The 21,338-nt window shown below is 37.9% G+C and overlaps 1 protein-coding gene across 2 annotated transcripts in view; it reads left to right on the top strand.

Moving 5' to 3' along the window:
- Positions 1 to 785: 785 nt before the first annotated feature.
- Positions 786 to 21,338, top strand: part of cpsf1 (cleavage and polyadenylation specific factor 1) — an 86,974-nt gene continuing 66,421 nt past the window's right edge. Inside the window, exons 1-13 of one of the 2 annotated variants that reach the window (XM_028818030.2) lie at positions 786 to 803; positions 5,554 to 5,728; positions 6,079 to 6,106; positions 6,386 to 6,519; positions 9,200 to 9,280; positions 10,961 to 11,112; positions 11,222 to 11,368; positions 11,708 to 11,847; positions 11,951 to 12,061; positions 13,236 to 13,329; positions 16,404 to 16,491; positions 19,189 to 19,311; positions 21,049 to 21,100. In XM_028818030.2, coding sequence (XP_028673863.1) covers positions 5,585 to 5,728; positions 6,079 to 6,106; positions 6,386 to 6,519; positions 9,200 to 9,280; positions 10,961 to 11,112; positions 11,222 to 11,368; positions 11,708 to 11,847; positions 11,951 to 12,061; positions 13,236 to 13,329; positions 16,404 to 16,491; positions 19,189 to 19,311; positions 21,049 to 21,100 — 1,294 coding nt within the window. In that variant the 5' untranslated portion in view covers positions 786 to 803; positions 5,554 to 5,584. Of the gene's footprint in view, positions 804 to 1,470; positions 1,650 to 5,553; positions 5,729 to 6,078; positions 6,107 to 6,385; positions 6,520 to 9,199; positions 9,281 to 10,960; positions 11,113 to 11,221; positions 11,369 to 11,707; positions 11,848 to 11,950; positions 12,062 to 13,235; positions 13,330 to 16,403; positions 16,492 to 19,188; positions 19,312 to 21,048; positions 21,101 to 21,338 lie in introns of those variants that run through there. The other variant, XM_028818029.2, reaches the window with a different exon arrangement.

The following is a 21,338-nucleotide window of genomic DNA, read 5'->3' as shown; positions in this document are numbered from 1 at the left end:
TCTATTGCCATTACCTTATCTAATCCATCACGTCATCTGACTATTAATATGCAGAATTCTATCATCTTAGCCAATCAACTACAGTCACCAGTAACTTTGCATACGTGTCGATTCTTCCGTTATCTCCTGTGCCCAAGCTTTAAGCCACGTTTAGTTAACCCCTTAGTTACATTCAATCCTTTTCCTTAATAATCCATTGTTACAACTTCTTTTAAGTATATACTCGTATTGAAATGTAAAACTAATTATCATGCATTGATTAAAATTCTATAACAACAGCATGGCATTTAACATCCCGATTGTGCCACATGCCAGTCCAGCACGCAACATCCCTGCTGCGGCATCTGACAGCATTGCGCTCTCGATCCCTACTGATGTGCCCTCAATAACGGCTGCACGACCGAAGCGGGAAGAGATGACCACCCCGCCGTTCCAAAAAGTTGGAAGTGGCCGCTGGGGTCAACGACTTTGAAGGCAGGGCTATGTAACGGCGCTGGACTAGTTACATAATCTAGGGACGAGTTCCCAAAAGAACGAGCTGGCATTGCAATAGCAGGAGAGCCGCACAGTCGATTGCGTTTTTTTCCAACGAGTGCGGCAAAAGGCAAGCAGCCACCTCAAAGAGCCATGTAAAGAGCAGAGAATCCAGCCATTGTGGGGCCTTGGGAGCGAAGCTACAATATAAACTTTTGATTTCCTTTCTTAAATCATTCTACAAATACAACTCCGGGTTCTTTGGATAATTACATATGAAATGTACTTAATTAATGTGTATCCTGCTATGGCTGTCAGAGCTGCCGCAAGTATGTGATAAACTGCCGAACGGTTCCTGTGATCCTGGGCCGTATGTATGAATGGCCTCAACTGGGAGCATGAATGTATAATTTTGGAGTATGACACCTTCTGATATAAAACCTCTAATCAATACGCGTCTGTCCGATCATTTGTAACTGAACAACAATTTGTACGTGATTTTTTTTAGAATAAAATTAGACGTTGCACTGTTAGTGGCGTAAGTGTTCACATTGCTTAATGAAAAAATGCTATATTTTTCCTCTACCAATTAGAAAAGCAAAATATCCATAACTCCCTTCAACGTGAATTTATACCTGCTTATTTAAACTGACCACCAAAGCACATCCCTGCTGTAAAAACACCGCACTTCTCTTTAGTAACTTGAGATACCTGGACTCCTCCCCCTGTGTGTCGTAACTTTTCTCTTCCCCCGACTCGTGTGTGCTTTTTTGATCAGGGTTCTGCAGTAAAACGTGAATGTTGTTCCAATCGAGTTTAAATATTGCAACTGGCGTGCATATTCACGCTGTTTCTTTATTTAAGTGGAAGTTTATTTCCATATGCCGTAAGTTTGTGTTTCATGAGCGTGGTATATGAGATACTCGGACCCCAGGAAATAAAGTGTTCCGAGGACTTCGGAACCTTTCTAATTTTGTTCCTCGTTTCTCAATCGGGCGGTATTTACTGTCAGTCACGAAAGCCACTGCGGCATGGCGGGGATGAGGATGAATGAGGGACGAGGTCTGGGGAAAATATGTATATGCCGTATGTGAACTAACCAGGATAAGATACAATGCGTATAGCAGACTGACACGAGAACCTTTACCGAGACGCTTGCCCGGTATAGACGATCGGTAGGTAAAAAACAGGACCGCCACAGGAAAGGACTTGTGTTCCTTGCTAAGCGCTTCCAGTTCTCGACTCGCGAATTTGAAACCGAACAAACCATTTTATTGTTCTGTGTAAATAAATGATTTTCACCTATAATGTAAAAATGGAAATGAATACAGAAAACAATAAAAAAAAACGCAGTGGATTGTGCTTGCGCGTGCTTGTCTGCAAAATAATGCCTTTTATTGTCCCGGAGTTTGTTATACTTCGAGTTCATTTGTGCCGGGATTTGCGCTGGCAGTGATTCCTTATTTGACATGGATTATTTTTCCATAACATGCGTGCCATTCCAAGGCGCTTCTGAACAAGGTCACGGAGTCCCGACCAGACTTCCCACCTTCTAAGAACTTTAAAGTGAGAAATTCAGCGTGCGAGGAGGTTAAATCACAAACGTGCCCCCTTGTCTTGCCCACCCATTTGCCAGGATCCAAGAATCTCCACTGCACATCAGTGGGGAAAAGAATCGAAACTTTGAGAAATTGCTTTGTTCCTTTAAAGTTTTTTTTTCCTAATGAAATGGTGCTTTCAGATTTAACTCTTTAAAATTAAATTATAATCCACAAGAGCTGCAAAATTTTAAAGTGCACATCATCTCTTAATGTGCAACGTACAGGGGTTAAAAAAATCAACCCAATTACAAACGAAACAAAATAACAGAGTGTTCATGAAGGCCACAACGTGCAGTCTTGTCCATTCATTTTACCCGACTCCGTGAAGGACGTAGGAGAATGGAGGTGCTATGTGGGCACAGCCTCCTCACGACTGTACGGTTAACTGGATTGAGCCTGACTTGTGCCCTGTGATTGCTGGCATCGGCTCCAGCTTCCCCGCAACCCTGCTGTGGATAAGTGGGTTTGAAAGACGAATGAATGGATGAAGTTGTGTTTTATTTAATCTCTTCTCCACAGTATTCCATATGCATATATATTTATATATATGTCAGTGTAAATAAAATGACATGATCCTGATTGCCTTACTGACCTGACTATTTGCAGACAATCTTAAGGGTAAACCATTCTCACTAATGGATTATGTCATAGCCCTGATTCATTTTATTGTGAAAAAATAACCGAGAAAGTTGTGATGGATTGGTGCTTAGAAGGGGCAATCTTAGTGCCAGTCTGTGGCAGTGGCAGAATAGCACAGATGGAGGCAGGTCTGAGTACAAGTCTGTGGCATTGTGGTTTGAGTTCTGCCTGTATCCTTTTTTTAATTTTTATTTAATTTGTGATTCATATGCAAAACTATACACAGAAGAGTACTTATTATCACTATTAAAAAGATTAATTTATTACTGTAAAAAGACCTAATAGAGAAAATGCTGTCATATATTGTTCTAAAAGTTGAAAATATTCACACTGATTTTTACATATATTGGCTTGATTAAGTGAAAACAATGTTCATGATACATGTTTGATAATAGTCTTGTTTTGTATGGAAGTTGATTTTTTTTATTTTTTTTTAACAAAGAAACACTCCTTTAATTCATACGCAGAGTCTTCCATCGTATGACTAAGCTGTTTTCCTTTCTGGTTCTTTTATGTTTATTTTTATAATATTTAATTGTTATTTTTTAAATTATTTTATTAATTATTCTCTATATTGGGGCATTATATATGTATTGTATATTTTATCAGTATATATATATATATATATATATATATGTGTGTGTGTGTGTGTATCTATAGCTCTCTGTATCTATGTATGTTTTAGCAGAGTTTTCTATAGCATAAAGAAGCTGCTTTTCTTTTTGGATCTTTTATATTTATTTAATAAAATTGTATTATTATGTACAGTGTATATGAGGTATGACAATTTGATTCCACTAATGAGCTTGTAGCAAAAAATATGTGCGTACCTTCCAAGTAATTTTCTTCCACAGCTATGCATTTAGTTAGATGACGTTGCCATTGCTGGAGAAATACCTGAAACTCTTTTTCTGGAATAAAGTTCCGTTGTCAAATTACACTGGATATGAAAAATATCTACAAATCTTTGTCCTTTCATGGCAGTTTTTATTTTTGGAAAGACCCAGAAATCACAAGGGCTTAGTCAGGTGAACAGGGTGGAAGGTCCATATTTGTAATTGACACCAAGTGCATTATGACTTTGGGCATGATGGATGGTTCACTTCTGGTATCATTATTCACATCTCCTTGCCCCACCTTGAATCTTTTATGCCACTTAAAGACACTTGACTTTTTCATAGCATCCTCACCATATGCCTATTTCAACAGCTTCAGCGTTTCAGTAGAACTTTATAGTAGGGCCAACACCACACGGCTATTCTGGGAATGAAATTGTTCAATCTCATATACAAGTTATATGTATGTTAGGGAATTGTATATGTAGTATCTATAATATAGCACCTCTATCTATCTATCTATCTATCTATCTATCTATCTATCTATCTATCTATCTATCTATCTATCTATCTATCTATCTATCTATCTTGTTCAGAAGCCATTAAGAAGGCTAACAGAATGTTAGGGTATATAGCGCTCTGATTTGTGAAGTACAAGTCAAAGGAGGTTATGCTTAAGCTGTGTATTGAACTAGTGATGCTTCACTTGCTGGACTTGTGCATTTAAGAAAGCTAATAAGATATTAGGTTATGTAGTATCCCATTGTGTGGAGTACAAGTCAAGGGAGGAGGTGCTTTTAGCTTTGTAACACACTGGTGAGGCCTAACCTGGAGTACTGTGCTCAGTTTTGGTCACCGTATTATAAAAAAACAAAAGGCATAGTATTGCTAGGGCAAGTCAAGAGAGGAGCGACAAGGCTGATTCTGAGACTGAGAAGTATGAGGAGAGATTGAAGGAGCTAAACCTGTCTCGGTTTAAGAATAAGAAGACTTAAGTGGTGACATGACTGAAGAGTTTAAAATTATGAAGGGTATTAATGCGGTGGATCAAGACGGTGACTTTAAATGAGTTCATCGAGAACACGGGGACACAGTTGGAAACTTAAGGGTAAATTTCACACAAACATTAGGAAGTTTTTCTTCACACATCACACCACAGACAGATGAAATAAGTTACAAAATAGTGTGACGAGGAGCAGAATTTTAGGAACCTTCAGAAATCGACTTTTTTGTTATTTTGGAGGAATTGGGTGGATTGGACTGGTGAGCTTATTGGGCTGAATGGCCTGTTCTCAGCAAAATATGTCTAATGTTCTGTTTGTGATAGTGGGGCATTTCATATGCACTATATATATTATATATATATATATATATATATATATATATATATATATATATATGTGTGTGTGCATGCATATTTTACATACATAAATATTATATCTATTTAACATATATATTTATATACAATGTGTGTGCGTATATATAAATTGTCAGAACATACATTCTACATATCAACTCAAATAATTTAGTAATTAATACCATTTATAGATTGATGAATTAATTTATTTTTACTTACACCGATATGCAGTATATCATAAAAGTGTGGTCACAATATCCTTGTCTAGATATATACATTGAGTCTAGAAGTATTTATACATGTTTGATTGTATACACAAACACACAAAACACCCTTATATTATGTATATCATTTCAAATACTTGGTAATGAATATCATTTATTTTACTTACTCCAATATAAGTATATCATATTTGTGTGATCATACTGTCCTTGCCTGTGTGGTATCAATAATTAAGCAGTTTTACAGGAAATAAAAAATGTCCACGTAATTTATATAAGCATATATGCATACTCTGAATTTCATTGTATGTATACATGCATGTATGTTTGATGTTTCACCTGCCTTTCCAGAGTAAAGCCAGTAGTGACTGTATTATTCTTTTACCTTCACTTTTTATCCCCCCCCACCTCCACCCCCCCTCCAGTTGTTGAGTGAGTGGTGCATTCCCAGAGAAGATGTATGCAGTCTACAGACAGGCACACCCACCTACTGCAGTCGAGTTTGCAGTCTACTGCAATTTCTTCTCTAGTGAGGAGAAAAATCTAGTAGTGGCCGGTACATCCCAATTGTACGTTTACCGTCTGATACATGATGTGGAGGTAAGAAAAGGCTTTTTCTTGTTTTTGAGATTTTACCTTTATTACAGGGTTTCTTTAATTGCCTTTATTGTTATAATGTATATATGAGTGTATATATGTGTACACACACATACATACACGGATAAACAGATAACTATTTGTTTGAAAGTTTTGAAAGTTATGTTTGACAGTGCTGTATTTTGTAAAATGTTGATGTATATGAGTTAATGTTACTCATCTTTTATTCTTTGGACAAACTGATAATGACTCACTATTTCTGATGCTGTTCTAATTCAATGGCTTTTTCTAGAATTTTTCCTCATTGATATTCTGTTGTAATAAACAAAATTTTTTGTGTTTCTCTGTTACAGAGCACAAACAAGACAGACAAGTCCACTGGTATGTCCCAGGTTTATAAATAGGCAGTTGGGCCACATCTCCCTAAAATGCATGTTTTAATTACTTAGTGTTGGAATGACGATTTCAGGGAGAAGAGAATGATGTTTTTCATTCTGCTTTTGTTTCATTTGTAAAATTGATTTAATTTGACAGACACCTAGTTTGGCTTTAGCATTTGCAAATGTATTTTCATCATGCCTGTTTAGGTTTTAAAGTATGAATTTTATTAAACTTCAAAATGCTAATTAACTACACTTCTTTTTTTGTATTTTTTTAAAGAGGGTAAAAACCGTAAGGAGAAGTTGGAACAGGTGGCAGCCTTTTCGCTTTTTGGAAATGTTATGTCAATGGCCAGTGTCCAGTTAGTTTCAGCTAAGCGGGATGCTCTTTTGCTTAGTTTTAAGGATGCTAAGGTAATAAAAGTGATTATCTTTCTATAGTTGGATTTTTCAAACTGCCCTTGTTTTACTTCTGTGTATTTTGTCTCACTGATTTATGTTTTTGGCACTTATATTGATCATCAGTAACTGGTGTTTCAGCATTTCTGTTGATCATTTCCATGCCGCTGTCATGTATTGTTTTACCAGAACCTTTCTGTTTAATTAAAATATATGTCACACTGTGCAAGAATATTTAAGTAGTAAAATGTTTGGTGTAGTCACCTTTTAGACGTTGAGTACAAAAGAGGTCTAGCATAGATGCTTGAAAGTCATTCCCAGCAGGCCAGAGTTAACAAGGATACTAAAATGCTTAGTCACTGGCACTCAGGTTAAGCCATTTTCTACCTTCCAAGCATAACTGCAGAGTTAGGCCCTGGAGCCCTAAACTGCACTGTCAAGTCTAAAAATCCATTGCTCAGCCCTATAAAAACATGCAAATATCTGTAGCAGTGAGCTAAACACAAGTAACATTTAATTTAATTTTAATCTATTGCTTTATGATTATTTTTGTTAAAAAATCTCTTTAACATATTGATTCTTCTGATATTTAAAATAGAGGCTGGTATTTGATTTTTGTATTGTGTGGCCCCGTTTGTTGTTATAGAACATAGAAATCTGACAAAAGAGAGGAAACCATTAAGACAAACATACAGTGTATCCGGAAAGTATTCACAGCGCATCACTTTTTCCACGTTTTGTTAATCCGTAAGTGGAAGAAGTTCGAAACCACCAGGACTCTTCCTAGAGCTGGCCGGCTATCTAAACTGAGCGATCGGGGGAGAAGGGCCTTAGTCAGGGAGGTGACCAAGAACCCGATGGTCACTCTTGTCAGAGCTCCAGAGGTCCTCTGTGGAGAGAGGAGATACTTCCAGAAGGACAAAAATATCTGCAGCAATACACCAATCAGGCCTGTATGGTAGAGTGGCCAGACGGAAACCACTCCTTAGTAAAAGGCACAAGGCAGCCCGCCTGGAGTTTTCCAAAAGGCACCTGAAGGACTCTCAGACCATGAGAAAGAAAATTCTCTGGTCTGATGAGACAAAGATTAAACGCTTTGGTGTGAATGCCAGGCGTCATGTTTGGAGGAAACCAGGCACCACTCATTACCAGGCCAATACCAGGTGGCAGCATCATGCTGTGGGGATGTTTTTCAGTGGCAGGGACTGGGAGACTAGTCAGAATAAAGGGAAAGATGACTGCAGCAATGTACAGAGACATCCTGGATGAAAACCTGCTCCAGAGTGCTCTTGACCTCAGACTGGGGCGACGGTTCATCTTTCAGCAAGACAACGACCCAAAGCACACAGCCAAGATATCAAAGGAGTGGTTTCAGGACAACTCTGTGAATGTCCTTGAGTGGCCCAGCCAGAGCCCAGACTTGAATCCGATTGAACATCTCTGGAGAGATCTTAAAATGGCTGTGCACTGACGCTTCCCATCCAACCTGATGGAGCTTGAGAGGTACTGCAAAGAGGAATGGGCGAAACTGGCCAAGGATAGGTGTGCCAAGCTTGTGGCATCATATTCAAAAAGACTAGAGTCTGTAATTGGTGCCAAAGGTGCATCGACAAAGTATTGAGCAAAGGCTGTGAATACTTATGTACGTGTGATTTCTCAGTTTTTTTATTTTTAATAAATTTGCAAAAACCTCAAGTAAACTTTTTTCACGTTATTATGGGGTGTTGTGTGTGGAATTCTGAGGAAAAAAATGAATTTAATCCATTTTGGAATAAGGCTGTAACATAACAAAATGTGGAAAAAGTGATGCGCTGTGAATACTTTCCGGATGCACTGTATTTGTTTAGCTAATAATAGCTAAGTTGTTCCAGTATCTCATCTATATTAATAATAGCTAAGTTGTTCCAGTATCTCATCTATATCATTCATAAAGGCTGTCAAGGTTTCTGCTTCAACTCCATGGCTCGGTAGTTTGTTCCAGATTCCCATAACTCTTTGTGTGAAGAAGTGTTTTCTGACTTAAGTCCTAAATGCGTTTCCCCATAGTTTCCACTGGAGTCCTTAAGTACATAATTCACTATTAAGTTGAAAGAATTGTGCTGGATCTACATCATTAGTGCCCCCAGAGAGTTTTGAAGTTTTGGATTAGGTCCACATGTAGTCTCTTCTGTTCAAGATTAAACAGGATTAATTCTCTGAGTCCGTCAGAGTACGACGCATCCTTAAGTTCTGAGATGCTCCTGGTTGCTCTCCTCTGCACATCTTCAAGTGCTGCAATGTCTTCCTTGTAATGTGGTGACCGGAACTGCACACAATACTCCGGATGCAGTCTTAGTAGCGAATAATATATAGTCTGAGTATAACCCCCCCTTGATTTATATTCATCAGTTTTTATGATATAACCTAATGGCTTCTGCAGTTTGTTTAGATGATGAGAATGTTGTGTCAACATAAACCTCCAAATCCTTTTTTAGTGATCACATCCTATAGGACGCTGTCGGCCATCTTGTATTTATAGCTAAAGTTCTTTTTGACCGTGTCTAGCACTTTTCTGTGTTACCATTCATTTTAATGGTTGAATTTAATCATCTAAAAATTTTAGCCTGATAGTCCTATTTTGAAATACTGTATCATACCCATCCAAAAGCTTCCCTTGTAGTGAATTACTATTTTTATTACATGTTTCCTTTCACAGCTGTCAGTGGTGGAGTATGATCCTGGAACACACGATCTGAAAACTCTTTCACTTCATTATTTTGAAGAGCCGGAGTTGAGGGTTAGTAAGAAATTTTTCATATGATAATTAGAGGTGTAATAAAGAAGGAATGAGTTTTTAACACAGTCTTGTAGAGAAGAGATTTAAGTTTCAAAAAAGGTTGTTTATTTTTCTATATTAAAATACTAGGGGGCTTCGCTCGCCAATCCCCCCCTGGGGGCACTTCGAACGAACGAACGAACCCCAAGGAAACACGGTTGCTTCTGCAACACCTCCTCTTAAATGGTGATACAATGGGAAAATTTTTTTTTTTTCTTTTTTTTGTTTTTTTTTTTTACACCTCTTTGCTCGATCAGCTGCTGGCTTGCTGCTGCCATGCCGTGTGACCTGCATCTTGCGCAGCGAACTTCTGTCATATCACCTATGTCCATAATTCAATCTCTTTTCGCTTTTACCTTTTCATTAATATCGCATTGAATTTTGATTCCGTGTTTGGAATTACATCGTGACAAAGCAACGTGTAATTGCCCATGAGTGAACATCGTACAAGAAATATCTCTGACAATAGCATTCACACAAATGAGACTTCCCTCTCCCCCGCCACTTCTTGTAGTTCTTCCGGGAGAATCCCAAGGCGTTCCCAGGCCAGCTGGGAGACATAGTCCCTCCAGTGTGTCCTGGGTCTTCCCCGGGGCCTCCTCCCGGTTGGACGTGCCCGGAACACTTCACCAGGGAGGCGTCCAGGAGGCATCCTGATCAGATGCCCGAGCCACCTCATCTGACTCCTCTCGATGCGGAGGAGCAGCGGCTCTACTCTGAGGCCCTCCCGGATGACTGAACTTCTCACCCTATCTTTAAGGGACAGCCCAGACACCCTGTGGAGGAAACTCATTTCAGCCTCTTGTATTCGCGATCTCATTCTTTCAGTCACTACCCACAGCTCATGACCATAGGTGAGGGTAGGAACATAGATCGACCGGTAAATTGAGAGCTTTGCCTTATGGCTCAGCTCCTTTTTCACCACAACAGACCGATGCAGAGCCCGCATCACTGCGGACGCCGCACCGATCCGCCTGTCGATCTCACGCTCCATTCTTCCCTCACTCGTGAACAAGACCCCGAGATACTTGAACTCCTCCACTTGAGGCAGGATCTCGCTCCCAACCCTGAGAGGGCACTCCACCCTTTTCCGGCTGAGGACCATGGTCTCGGATTTGGAGGTGCTGATTCCCATCCCAGCCGCTTCACACTCAGCTGCGAACCGATCCAGAGAGAGCTGCAGACCACGGCCTGATGAAGCAAACAGGACAACATCATGTGCAAAAAGCAGTGACCCAAACCGGACCCCCTAAACACCCTGGCTGCGCCTAGAAATTCTGTCCATAAAAGTTATGAACAGAATCAGTGACAAAGGGCAGCCCTGGCGGAGTCCAACTCTCACTGGAAACGGGTTCGACTTACTGCCGGCAATGCGGACCAAGCTCTGGCACCGATCGTACAGGGACTGAACAGCCCTTAGCCCTTCCAAGCTTTTTTTATAATAGAGAGATTTTGGGTTATAATTAGTCTAAGGGTTGTAGCTTACATATGGAATATTATATTTTTCAAAAATAACTTTTAAATATAGTTTTTTTTTCTGTTTTGTATTTACAGTGAATAATATGACTAATTTGCTTTTACTCATATGTCAGTTATCTAAACGTATTGTAATAACAAGGTTTCTTGTATATGTTTGTGCAGGATGGGTTTGTACAAAATGTCCATATACCGATTGTTCGAGTGGATCCAGAAAATCGTTGTGCAGTTATGCTGATATATGGGACACGACTAGTTGTTTTGCCTTTCAGAAAAGACACTTTAACTGATGAACAGGAATGTGTAGTAGGAGAAGGGTATGGTGACATTCTTCTATTTTATTTGACCACATTTTCATTCAAATTCACATTCTCACTCAGACGTTCAACTTGTAACATATATACATTTTCTTTTTTCCCTCTCCAGGCAGAAATCTAGTTTTCTCCCTAGTTATATTATTGATGTCAGAGAGCTGGATGAGAAATTACTTAATATAATTGATATGAAGTTTCTGCATGGATATTATGAGCCAACTCTGCTGATCCTCTTTGAGCCCAACCAGACATGGCCAGGGTAAATGTTACTTATAAAGCCCAACATTCATTTCATATAAATATTAGTTGCTTGTTAAACAATGATCATTTGTAAGAACAGTTACATTGCAGTTAGTGTCAGTCATCAGGATATCCTAGATTACCAGTTTTTATTGTACTTGTCTTATCTACTTTAGTATTGTTTTATTTTCTCTTGCTTTTAATGCTAGATTATTTGTAGTTGGTACCATTCAGAAGGGTTCTTTAAGTGCACATACAAATAGTAAAATATTGTCACTAAGAAATGCGAGGCTTTACTTATATTCTTCTGGGTTTGTGTTTTTATAATTTTTAAATAAGTATTATCTGTATCTTTTAGACGAGTAGCTGTCCGACAAGACACTTGCAGCATTGTTGCTATTTCTCTCAATATCATGCAAAAAGTCCATCCAGTCATCTGGTCGCTCAGCAACCTACCCTTTGACTGCACTCAGGTGATGGCTGTTCCTAAACCAATAGGCAAGTAGGGTCCTTCTAAACTATTTTCTTATGATGCCAACTCAAAATTCTGAATAAGATAAGGTAATGACAGCATAAACGTTAAAATTATATTTCCTTGTAGGTGGTGTTGTAGTGTTTGCTGTAAACTCACTCTTATACTTAAATCAGAGTGTTCCTCCCTATGGTGTATCACTGAACAGTCAGACTAATGGGACAACTGCATTTCCCCTGCGTGAGTATTGTTATCATTGGAAAGAAGTGGGTGCAGCTGGTAGATTAGTGTTTGTATAGCTACCAGATATATGCTATGTTATGGCTTGGGAAAAGTTTTCACCTTTGTCCTCGTTAATACCTTTTGTTCTAGACTACTTCTTTCATTAATGAGTATAGCAAATGTTTAATTTCAAGTAGAATTTTAAAAATGTTTATGCTGTTACATATTTTACTTTAGTTTATGATGTGTTAGCTTACTTTGTGTAATGTATAGTGTATAGCTATTATTTGAAAAAATACGACAGCAGTTATTAACATTTACTGTTAAATCTCTCACATTATAAATCATTCACAAGTATTCACAAGAGTTTAAATCTTTTTCACAAAGAACCACTCTGGTTATAGGTGTAGTCCTCCTACTTTATAATCGGATACATTCAGCTCCCTGAAACCCAGTATTTTATTAGATGAGTTAAGGGAAGAGATGGGTGCTGACTATATGGTAGGTTACGGATTTAATATGCTTGTGCAGAGCTTTTAGTATTATAGTATTTTTCAATAAAGAGGCGCATATTTGAGATTCATAAATATGAAATTGTGCTTTGAATTTATAATCTACCAATTCATAGTAAAGCTTGCTTTTCCATTATTTTAGTGCAGTCGTTGTGTATATATGTATACATTTTCTGTTATATATGTGTTTAGAGTGCTTGTGTACATGAAATTTCCCACTTGAGGTAATAACATTGAATTGAATTTAAACCTCTTAATTCTAAAGTATTAGCTACTCTATTTTTCAGGGCATGGCTTAAGTATTAGGTGCTTAATGATTTTGAGTTAACAATTGGTACTTTATAATGTATCCATTCATATTATAATTTATTTTTCCGTTCATTGGCAAAGTCAGAAATTAGTATATAAACGTTCTGAAAGGTAAAAATTTTAAAAGTACATGAGATTATATAAGGAAAGTTAAATTATACAACAGTTTTGTGTTTAGAGCAACATTCATTTTGTCTCCTCTTACAACAACAAACTTTCATCCTTAATTATTATATACACTAAATAAAATTGTATCAAGTCCTTAAAATCTTATGGGTTAAAGTATTATTTGTCTCAGTAATGTTCTAATGAAGCAACTGATTTACAACTTAAAGTAACACCTGGAATTTTTATTTTTTAACACTGCCTAGGTGTTCAAGAAGAAGTGAAGATAACATTGGATTGCTCACAGGCTACTTTTATTGCATCAGACAAAGTGGTCATTTCATTGAAAGGAGGAGAAATGTAATTTATTTAATTACTTTGGACAGTCATATATCTATTAGAGAGTCAAGAAACAATGCAATGACCTAAAGCTCTGAGTGAATGTGACCTTCATTTATTACATGGGGCTACGTCAAGCTAGATAAATTCATTTGTTGTTGTTGTGTAACGCTAATTTTAATCTGGCGCCCTGAAGTAAACGATAGAGGGCAAATATGTTTGTTTTTCCTTGTAATTAACTCTGTTTCTTCCATGACACTGCATTTTTCAGCTTCTGGTGTTTTTATGTACAGTGCAATAAATACAAACATTGTTTAGGAGTATATATCCGTTCATCCATTCTTTGATCCATTTTTCAACTTACTTAATCCAAATGAATTTGTAGTGGGCCAGCGTTAGTCCTAGTAGAGTCTGATCAAAAGCAGGGACCAGTACTGGACAGGGTGCCAGTATAGTGTATACGCATGCACATGCCCACACTTACTTACAATTTGAAGTCAGTATCTATTTATATGTAACACGCTAAGGGTTGTCTGTTTGTCACAAACCACTTTGCCTTCAACCTTGATCATAAATGAGAATTTTAGCCTTACTCCGCATAATATGACCTATGAATTGGACATGCAGGACTACCTCAACCACATAATTGGGCATTGGATCCTTCTCATGGCAAGAGGCGGTGCGACCAGGTGCATAGCTGACAGGAAAACAACAGCTGAACATACACATGCTTTGGCTGTCCTTCTCATAGCAAACATTGCTTGGCCACGCACATGGCTAACAGAAAACAACACCACTGCGTGCATACACTTGCCATAGCTGACAAGAAAGGAACATTGGCGACACCCGCTGACAATGAATCACATTGCACAGGCCAGAAGCCAGACAGATGTGTGTCAAGTACACATTATGCCATGTAAAATAGCACGATCGGCGGACAACTGATCGCATTCATCACCAATGCAAGTCACACTCCCCATGCATAAAAAAGTCATAGTAAAGGTGACAGCAACCTTGGCATTGTGACTTGGGTTGCTGTGTTTCGTTACCGTGACATTTCCATCTGTCCACTGCACGTTGCACAGGCCACGTTTCTGTGAGAACTGGATGTCCCAGTGTAAACTAAGTTAAGCAATGTCTAGAAGTTTTGGGATGTAAGGAAGCCACACAGACATTTTGAAAATGCTCATTCTTCACAAAGATGCTAACTGAACTGAGATTCTAACCCAAACTGTGGTGACTGTAGGCAAGCATTGGACCACCATACATCTATAAGACTAATTCATATGTATATGCATATATTCAAATGCACATTTTTTTATAATATATAAATATGTGAAATGTAATTTTACATTTGTATTTCTGGTTAAATGGTGTAAGACCAGTAAACACATTGACTTATTATGTTAAAAATACTATGTTGTTGTTCTTGCTGCTAGTAATTACAAAGGCTGACTTCTTAGGTAATATATACCTTGTCAAGGTTCTGTTTAATTCAGTAATAACTAGATTAGTTAGTTGTGATGCAGCCACAGGTACGGTAATTGTTTACTTTTTGATCAGCACCAATCATTAAAAAATAAACTAATGATTCCGTTTTTGTCCCATTACATACACAAACTTATCTCATGAGAGAACAGAGAAGTGGAGCTCTCCTTTGTTGACTGATGTTGCCCTGATCTTGTAGAGAAAAAAGTGCTATAAAATGTGTGGATATGTTATTTTGGGCAGAAGCCTGTATAATGTGTTGTTTACATTTACCTGTCTTTAGGCAAACAGCACTCAACAAGAAGCTACCCTAAATACTGTATGTCCTTGAATTAACTGAAAGATACTGTATGAAATTATTTATTCCTTCAAAAAAACTTCTCGAAAAAAAGCAGGCAAACAAACACAGCGGCTCCTTTCAGTTCCATTCAAGTGGCAGCATCTGTTTAAATTTATATGATGTTTATATGGCTTTCAGTTTTTTTTTGTGAAATATTAGACTTCAGGTTGAAATTGTAATTGCGCTTTTGGAAGTGGACATTTGTGTATTATATTGAAAAATGTGATTTTAAAAATCTATATGATCCAGATTCCTGGGTTTGAGTTATTAGATTTGACACTTTCTTTCTGTGTCTTTATACGTTTTTTTATACTTACCATTATTTTATATAATGCATTTATACTTTTCAAGTTGTTTGCTTTCACACTTAGTTTTTTAGTTTTTTCTGTCTCATATACGAAGTATAGGGAAAGAATTGTAATTGTCCAAAGATTCAATGTCGAGATTTTGATGAATCTCAATGTTTTAGACCTCCCTGAGACCGAAAATACAATTTTTGGAATTTCGTCTGTGTCTCTGAGTGTGCATGTGTGTCTGTCTAAACCTGATAACTTGAGAATGCTTTCACTTAGGTCAACCAAATTTTGCAAAAAAGTATGAGGTACAAAACATAGATTCCTATCAACTTTTGGGCTGTTAACTGGAAGTGGTACTTTACCTTTTATTATGTACTTTATACATTAGAGTCCGATGTATTCAACTTTACTTTTATAATAATTCATTCATTTGATTTGATGTTGATGGTTCTTTTATGTACATAATATAAAAATATAATCATTGTCTTGAGGTTTACTCCACAAATATCCATCATCATATCTAAGTATACGAGAAAGTCTAGGGGAGACCACTCCTGATTTTTTCCTTCATGGTTTAGGCTTGCAAGTGAAATTTTAAATAATTGTGCTGGGTACTTACCACACAAAAATATTTTCAGGTTTTTAAGAAAAGGTAGTCTTTTTTTCTGTTTCTGTTTCTTTCACATCTTTAAAGTGATTTTCATTTTTTTTCTTTAATTTTGGCCCATTTATTTGAGACTTCATCTGTGCACATTTTAAAAAGTTAAATAACCACAATGAATTTCTTCATGTGTTTTTTCCCATTTGGCAGCACGCAATGGAATATAAAGTAATGTTTTGTTAAGTTGACTGTTGTCAAATATTGCAAATTGTTACCATCTCATTTTAAAACTTATTTCTTGTTTTTCATTTTATTTACCAGCACTATCTGCTTGAGCCGTTGGATATAATTTTCCTTTTTCTTTTATTAGTTATGTACTGACACTCATCACTGATGGAATGAGAAGTGTGAGAGCATTTCACTTTGACAAAGCAGCTGCCAGCGTTCTTACAACATGTGTAAGTATTCACGAAGATGGTTAATGTTGTATGAGTATATGAAGATAGGCTTTATTTCTAAAAATGTGTTTGAACAATTCTTAGAAGATTTGTACATTACGGTATAGGCTGGGTTGAGTTTAAATGTTTTTGAAAATTGTTTGTCTTTGTACAGTTGTGGTAATGAGAAGTCAAGCAAAATATAATATTTTATTAGCTAAAAAAATTACAGTATGCAACCTTTTGAGGCAACTCAGGCCACTTCTTCAGGCGAGATGTAAGTCATTTTGCTTGACTTCTCATTATATTCATAATGGCAAACACGGTACAACATGTGTTAAAAAATAGCAGTGCAACATCTGTAACCTGATGAGCCACTGTTATTAGTAGTAGTGATATTTCTGCATGGCAAATAATTTACTTGTAGGTGTACATTTGTGGCCAGATGTTTTGTGAATGACACAAGTATTGGTTTTCACCAAGTTTGCTGCTTCAGTGTTTGTATGGTATACTGAAGTAGACTTACAAGCATTTCAGGAGTTTCAAAGGGTTTTATTGACAATTGCATTAAGTTTATGTGAAGAGTCAATATTTACAGTGTTGGCCCTTCTTTCTTTTTCAAGACTTCTGCAATTCACCCTTTCATGATGTCAATCAACTTCTGGGCCAAATCATGACTGATGGCAGCTCAATCTTGCAGAATTAATGCTTGTAGTTTGACAGAATTAGTGGGCTTTTGTTTGTCCACCCGCCTCTTGAGGATTGACCACAAGTTCTCAATGAGATTAAGGTCTGGGGAGTTTCCTGGCCATGGACTCCAAATGTCGATGTTTTGTTCCCCATGCCACTTAGTTATCACTTTTGCCTTATGGCCTGGTGCTCCATCATGCTGGAAAAGGCCTTGTTGGTCACCAAACTGTTCTTGGATGGTTGGGAGAAGTTGTATTACTTGTAAGTACTATTGCTGTCAGAAGACTTTTGATCGAAGCTAAGCAATCAGTAAGAAGCCCCCGTAAAGCACCATTATTGAAAAAAATGGCTTGTGCAGAATCAGTTCAAATTTGCCATGGAACACATCAATTGGCCCAAAGAGAACTGGAGTAACATTCTTTGGATTGACGAGAGTAAAATTGTTGTTTTCGGGTGTAGCGGTCATTGACAGTACATCACACGACCCCCAGGTACTGAATTCAAGACAGTGAAGTATGGTGGCACAAAAATCATTGTGCAGTGGAACCTCGGTTTGTGAGCATAATTCGTTCCGGAAGTGTGCTCGCAGTCCAAAGCACTCGTATATCAAAGTGAATTTCCCCATAAGAAATAATGGAAACTCAGATGATTCGTTTCACAACCCAAAACTATTCATATAAAAATGATTAATACAAAATATAAAGTAAAAATACATAAAACAAATGAACCTGCACTTTATCTTTGAAAAGAATCATGGCTGGTGTCAGTGAGTTTCTAAACTCTTGTGGGATTCCACCCAACAGGACGACACGCGGAAGAGCGTCCCAAAGCAATCGCAGTCTCCCAGCGCTGTAGCAGTTCGCCGTAAGAGCGAATCCGAAAAGATCACGGACAAGCTATAAGCGCCTGCCATCAATGTGTGATACAAGGAACATTATAAATGCGCAGGGCACAGTACTACTTTGCCACGATCCTGCCTGACTGCTGTGTCTGTGTATAGGATAGTGGCAGATCCCGCTACAATAAATAACCGTGCTTTTCCTGTTTCAAGCTGAATAAAGTCTGGTGTCGCTAAAGAACTGAGACTCAGCCTTGTGTTTTGGGGTGCATGACAGGGACTCGCACGTCACAGCACACACTCACACACAGAGTCACAATGCTGTAGTAAACAGTATACGCTCGTACGGATGTTGACTATATGAGTGAGGCACGCCGACTCAGACAGAGAGTAGGAGACGATTGCCCACAATCCCGCAGTAAGAGAGAAGAACCATCAGTTTAGTTATGATCACATGACGCTCAGCAGACAAAGCATATACATACTACTCGTATTGCAAGACCTCACCCGTTTATCAAAAAAATTTTAAAAAAATTAAAAATTTTAGCTCGTCTTGCAAAATATTCGTAAACCAAGTTACTCGCAAACCGAGGTTCCACTGTATTAGGATGTTTTTCATACTACGTTGTTGGGCCTGTTTATCGAGGGATCATGGATTAGCTTGAATGCATCAAAATACTTGAAGAGCTGATGTTGCCGCATGCCCCTAAAATGGGTGTGTCAACAAGATGACCCCAAACATACGAGTAAGCAAAGCAGCATCTTGGTCCCTGACTAAAAGGATTAGGGTAATAGAGTGGCCAGCTCAACCCCATTGAAAACTTGTGGGGTGACAATAAAAATGCAGTTTTTGAAGCAAAACCCAAAAATTCACAGGAACTTGAAGAGAAAAGTGTCAACAGTGCTATTTTCTTGAACAGATTAATATTGATTTTCTTTGCTTCCTGTAAATGAATAACGCAGACTTGATCAAATTTGTTAATGCGCTGATTTGGAATTGGATGTGTAATGATTCCACCACATTTGAAATATGGAAATAAAAACCATTGAAAAATATTTCACTTTTTTCAACTGTATGTATCTTTACTCATATGTTTGCACATATAATAACATTATTTTTATTCTGCAGCAACTCATATTTATTTGAAGTCATTTTCGTGTTTGTAATTTTTTTTTTTGTTTTACTACAGATGGTGACTATGGACAATGGCTACCTTTTCTTAGGCTCTCGTCTTGGTAACTCCTTGTTACTCAAGTACACTGAAAAACTACAAGACACTCCCATGGAAGATGGCAAGGAAAATGAAAAGCAGGTATTACTACAGCTCCTGATTAATTTGTAGAATGTGTACCACATTAGCAAAATGTTTTTCTTGTAGGAAATATTTGCTCGATATCTAAACTGGCTCTCTGTAGGTGACTGTTCAACTTTCAAGGTGTACCTCCTGCTTAGCCGTGAGTGCTCTTGTATAGGTACTGGCTTCCATTGACTCTGAACTGTTTGAGTGGTTTAGAAAATGGACATGTGCCATGCTAATTACAATTGTGATGTAAGGTGTAATGACTAAAAGTTGAATTTATTGAAGCAGTTTTAAGTACACTGATTACTACTCGGGTAAAAATCTGCATCCCACTTTAATTTTGTAATGTATTTAGAAAGAAGCACTTGCTATTTTTTCAGTTAAATTATCTGGGGGGTGAGATATTGATACCATTTTTACTTAATGATTGTTTATCTCACATAAATGATTCAGGTTGTCAATTATGGTCTACATTTGACTAGTAATGCTGGTCATGGCACTGAAGAGTGTGTTGATACGTGGCAGTCTAGTCAGACATGCAAGTAAAAACGTAAACGTATTCTCTTAAACTTGAAAGTAAATTTGAACATGAAGAACCAGGAGAAGTGATAAAAAGTTACTGATCTCATAGGAGAAGCTTATGCAGAGCAGTGTCAAAGAATGCTAATTTTTGAGTGGTTGTTGTAAAAAAAAAAAAAAAGCGCCAAATACATTGAAATTTTTCAGGACACAAGCCCAGTTTTGTCCAACAAAATGAACTTTGTGGTGAAAATGATCAGCTACAGAATGTTCGATGAATTCTGCAGCATGATTCAAATATATATAGTGTAATGGAAGGCAGGAGTGGACTGCCTTCCCGAACAAGATGAACGGACCTTTGTCTGACCAGAAGGCCTGGGAAGTGCGTGGAGATTGTAAGTTGATGGATGTCAGAACTGGTATGGCCGGTGCTCCTTCTCCTAGGCAGGACAGTGAACCAGGAGGACAGGGAAGAGAGACTGTCTGTCAGGGCTATATACTCCCCAAATGTGCTAGGTGGCAGCATCCCTTTACTGGATTGCCCATGTGTACACCCACAGGGCATCCTGCCAATTATAGTCCTGTTGGGCAGCCCTGCTATGGGGTGGTACAAGAAGGAGCTGCCAGGAGAAGATGTCCCAGGTTTGAGGGGCTTCAGCCTGATCCATGCTGTGTTGTGGCCCTGGAAGTGCTCTTGGGTCCAGCATAAAAGGAACTCCTGCATTGCCTTACTTTTGGAGTATGAGTTGGAGTCAGGAGTGTAGCAGAACAAAAGCTCACTGGGGGAAGTTTGGAGAAAAGACTACAGAAAAAAATATTTGTGCATTGTGTGTCTCCTGTAAAGAAGCCTGTTAAAGGTATTACATTAAATAGTAAGGTTTATTTGACTCAGGATTTGTGTGTTTGTAATCCTGTCAAGGGCCTGAAGCTCTGAGATGCCTCCTGGTGCCCATAATAGGCATTTAAATGTACTGTACACTGTTAACTGGTTTAAACTGCGCATAATTTAACAAGAGTATTTGCAGTTTTAACTTGGTTGTACTAAATCCAGAATTGCATATTGCCCATTGAATTATTTTTATGTTGCTTTTAGTAAAGCATGCATGACTGATTGTGACACAATACTTGTTTCTATCTACAGGAAGAACCTCCAACATTTAATTATTTTTATGTTGCTTTTAATAAAGCATTCATGACTGATTGTGTCACAATACTTGTTTCTATCTACAGGAAGAACCTCCAAACAAAAAGAAACGGGTTGATCCTTCTGGTGCTTGGGCTGGTAAGAGCAATAATCATTTCTACTATTAATACATAAAGGCCAAAATAAATGATAATTACTAATGGTAAACTGACACCATCTCATGAGATATTCTGTTTTAAATAGCAAGAATAGAAAAATTGCATGCCGTTATAAATTTGAACAATGGTTAAAATGTGGTTTCCTCCCACAGTACAGAGACACCCAGGTTAGGTGGACTGGTGTTGCTAAATTGCCCCTAGAGTGTGCGGATATGTGT

This window comes from Erpetoichthys calabaricus, chromosome 13 (assembly GCF_900747795.2).
Source record: "Erpetoichthys calabaricus chromosome 13, fErpCal1.3, whole genome shotgun sequence".
Taxonomy (NCBI): domain Eukaryota; kingdom Metazoa; phylum Chordata; class Cladistia; order Polypteriformes; family Polypteridae; genus Erpetoichthys; species Erpetoichthys calabaricus.
Note: the sequence above shows the minus strand (reverse complement) of the source record. Positions and strands in the feature narration are given on the sequence as shown.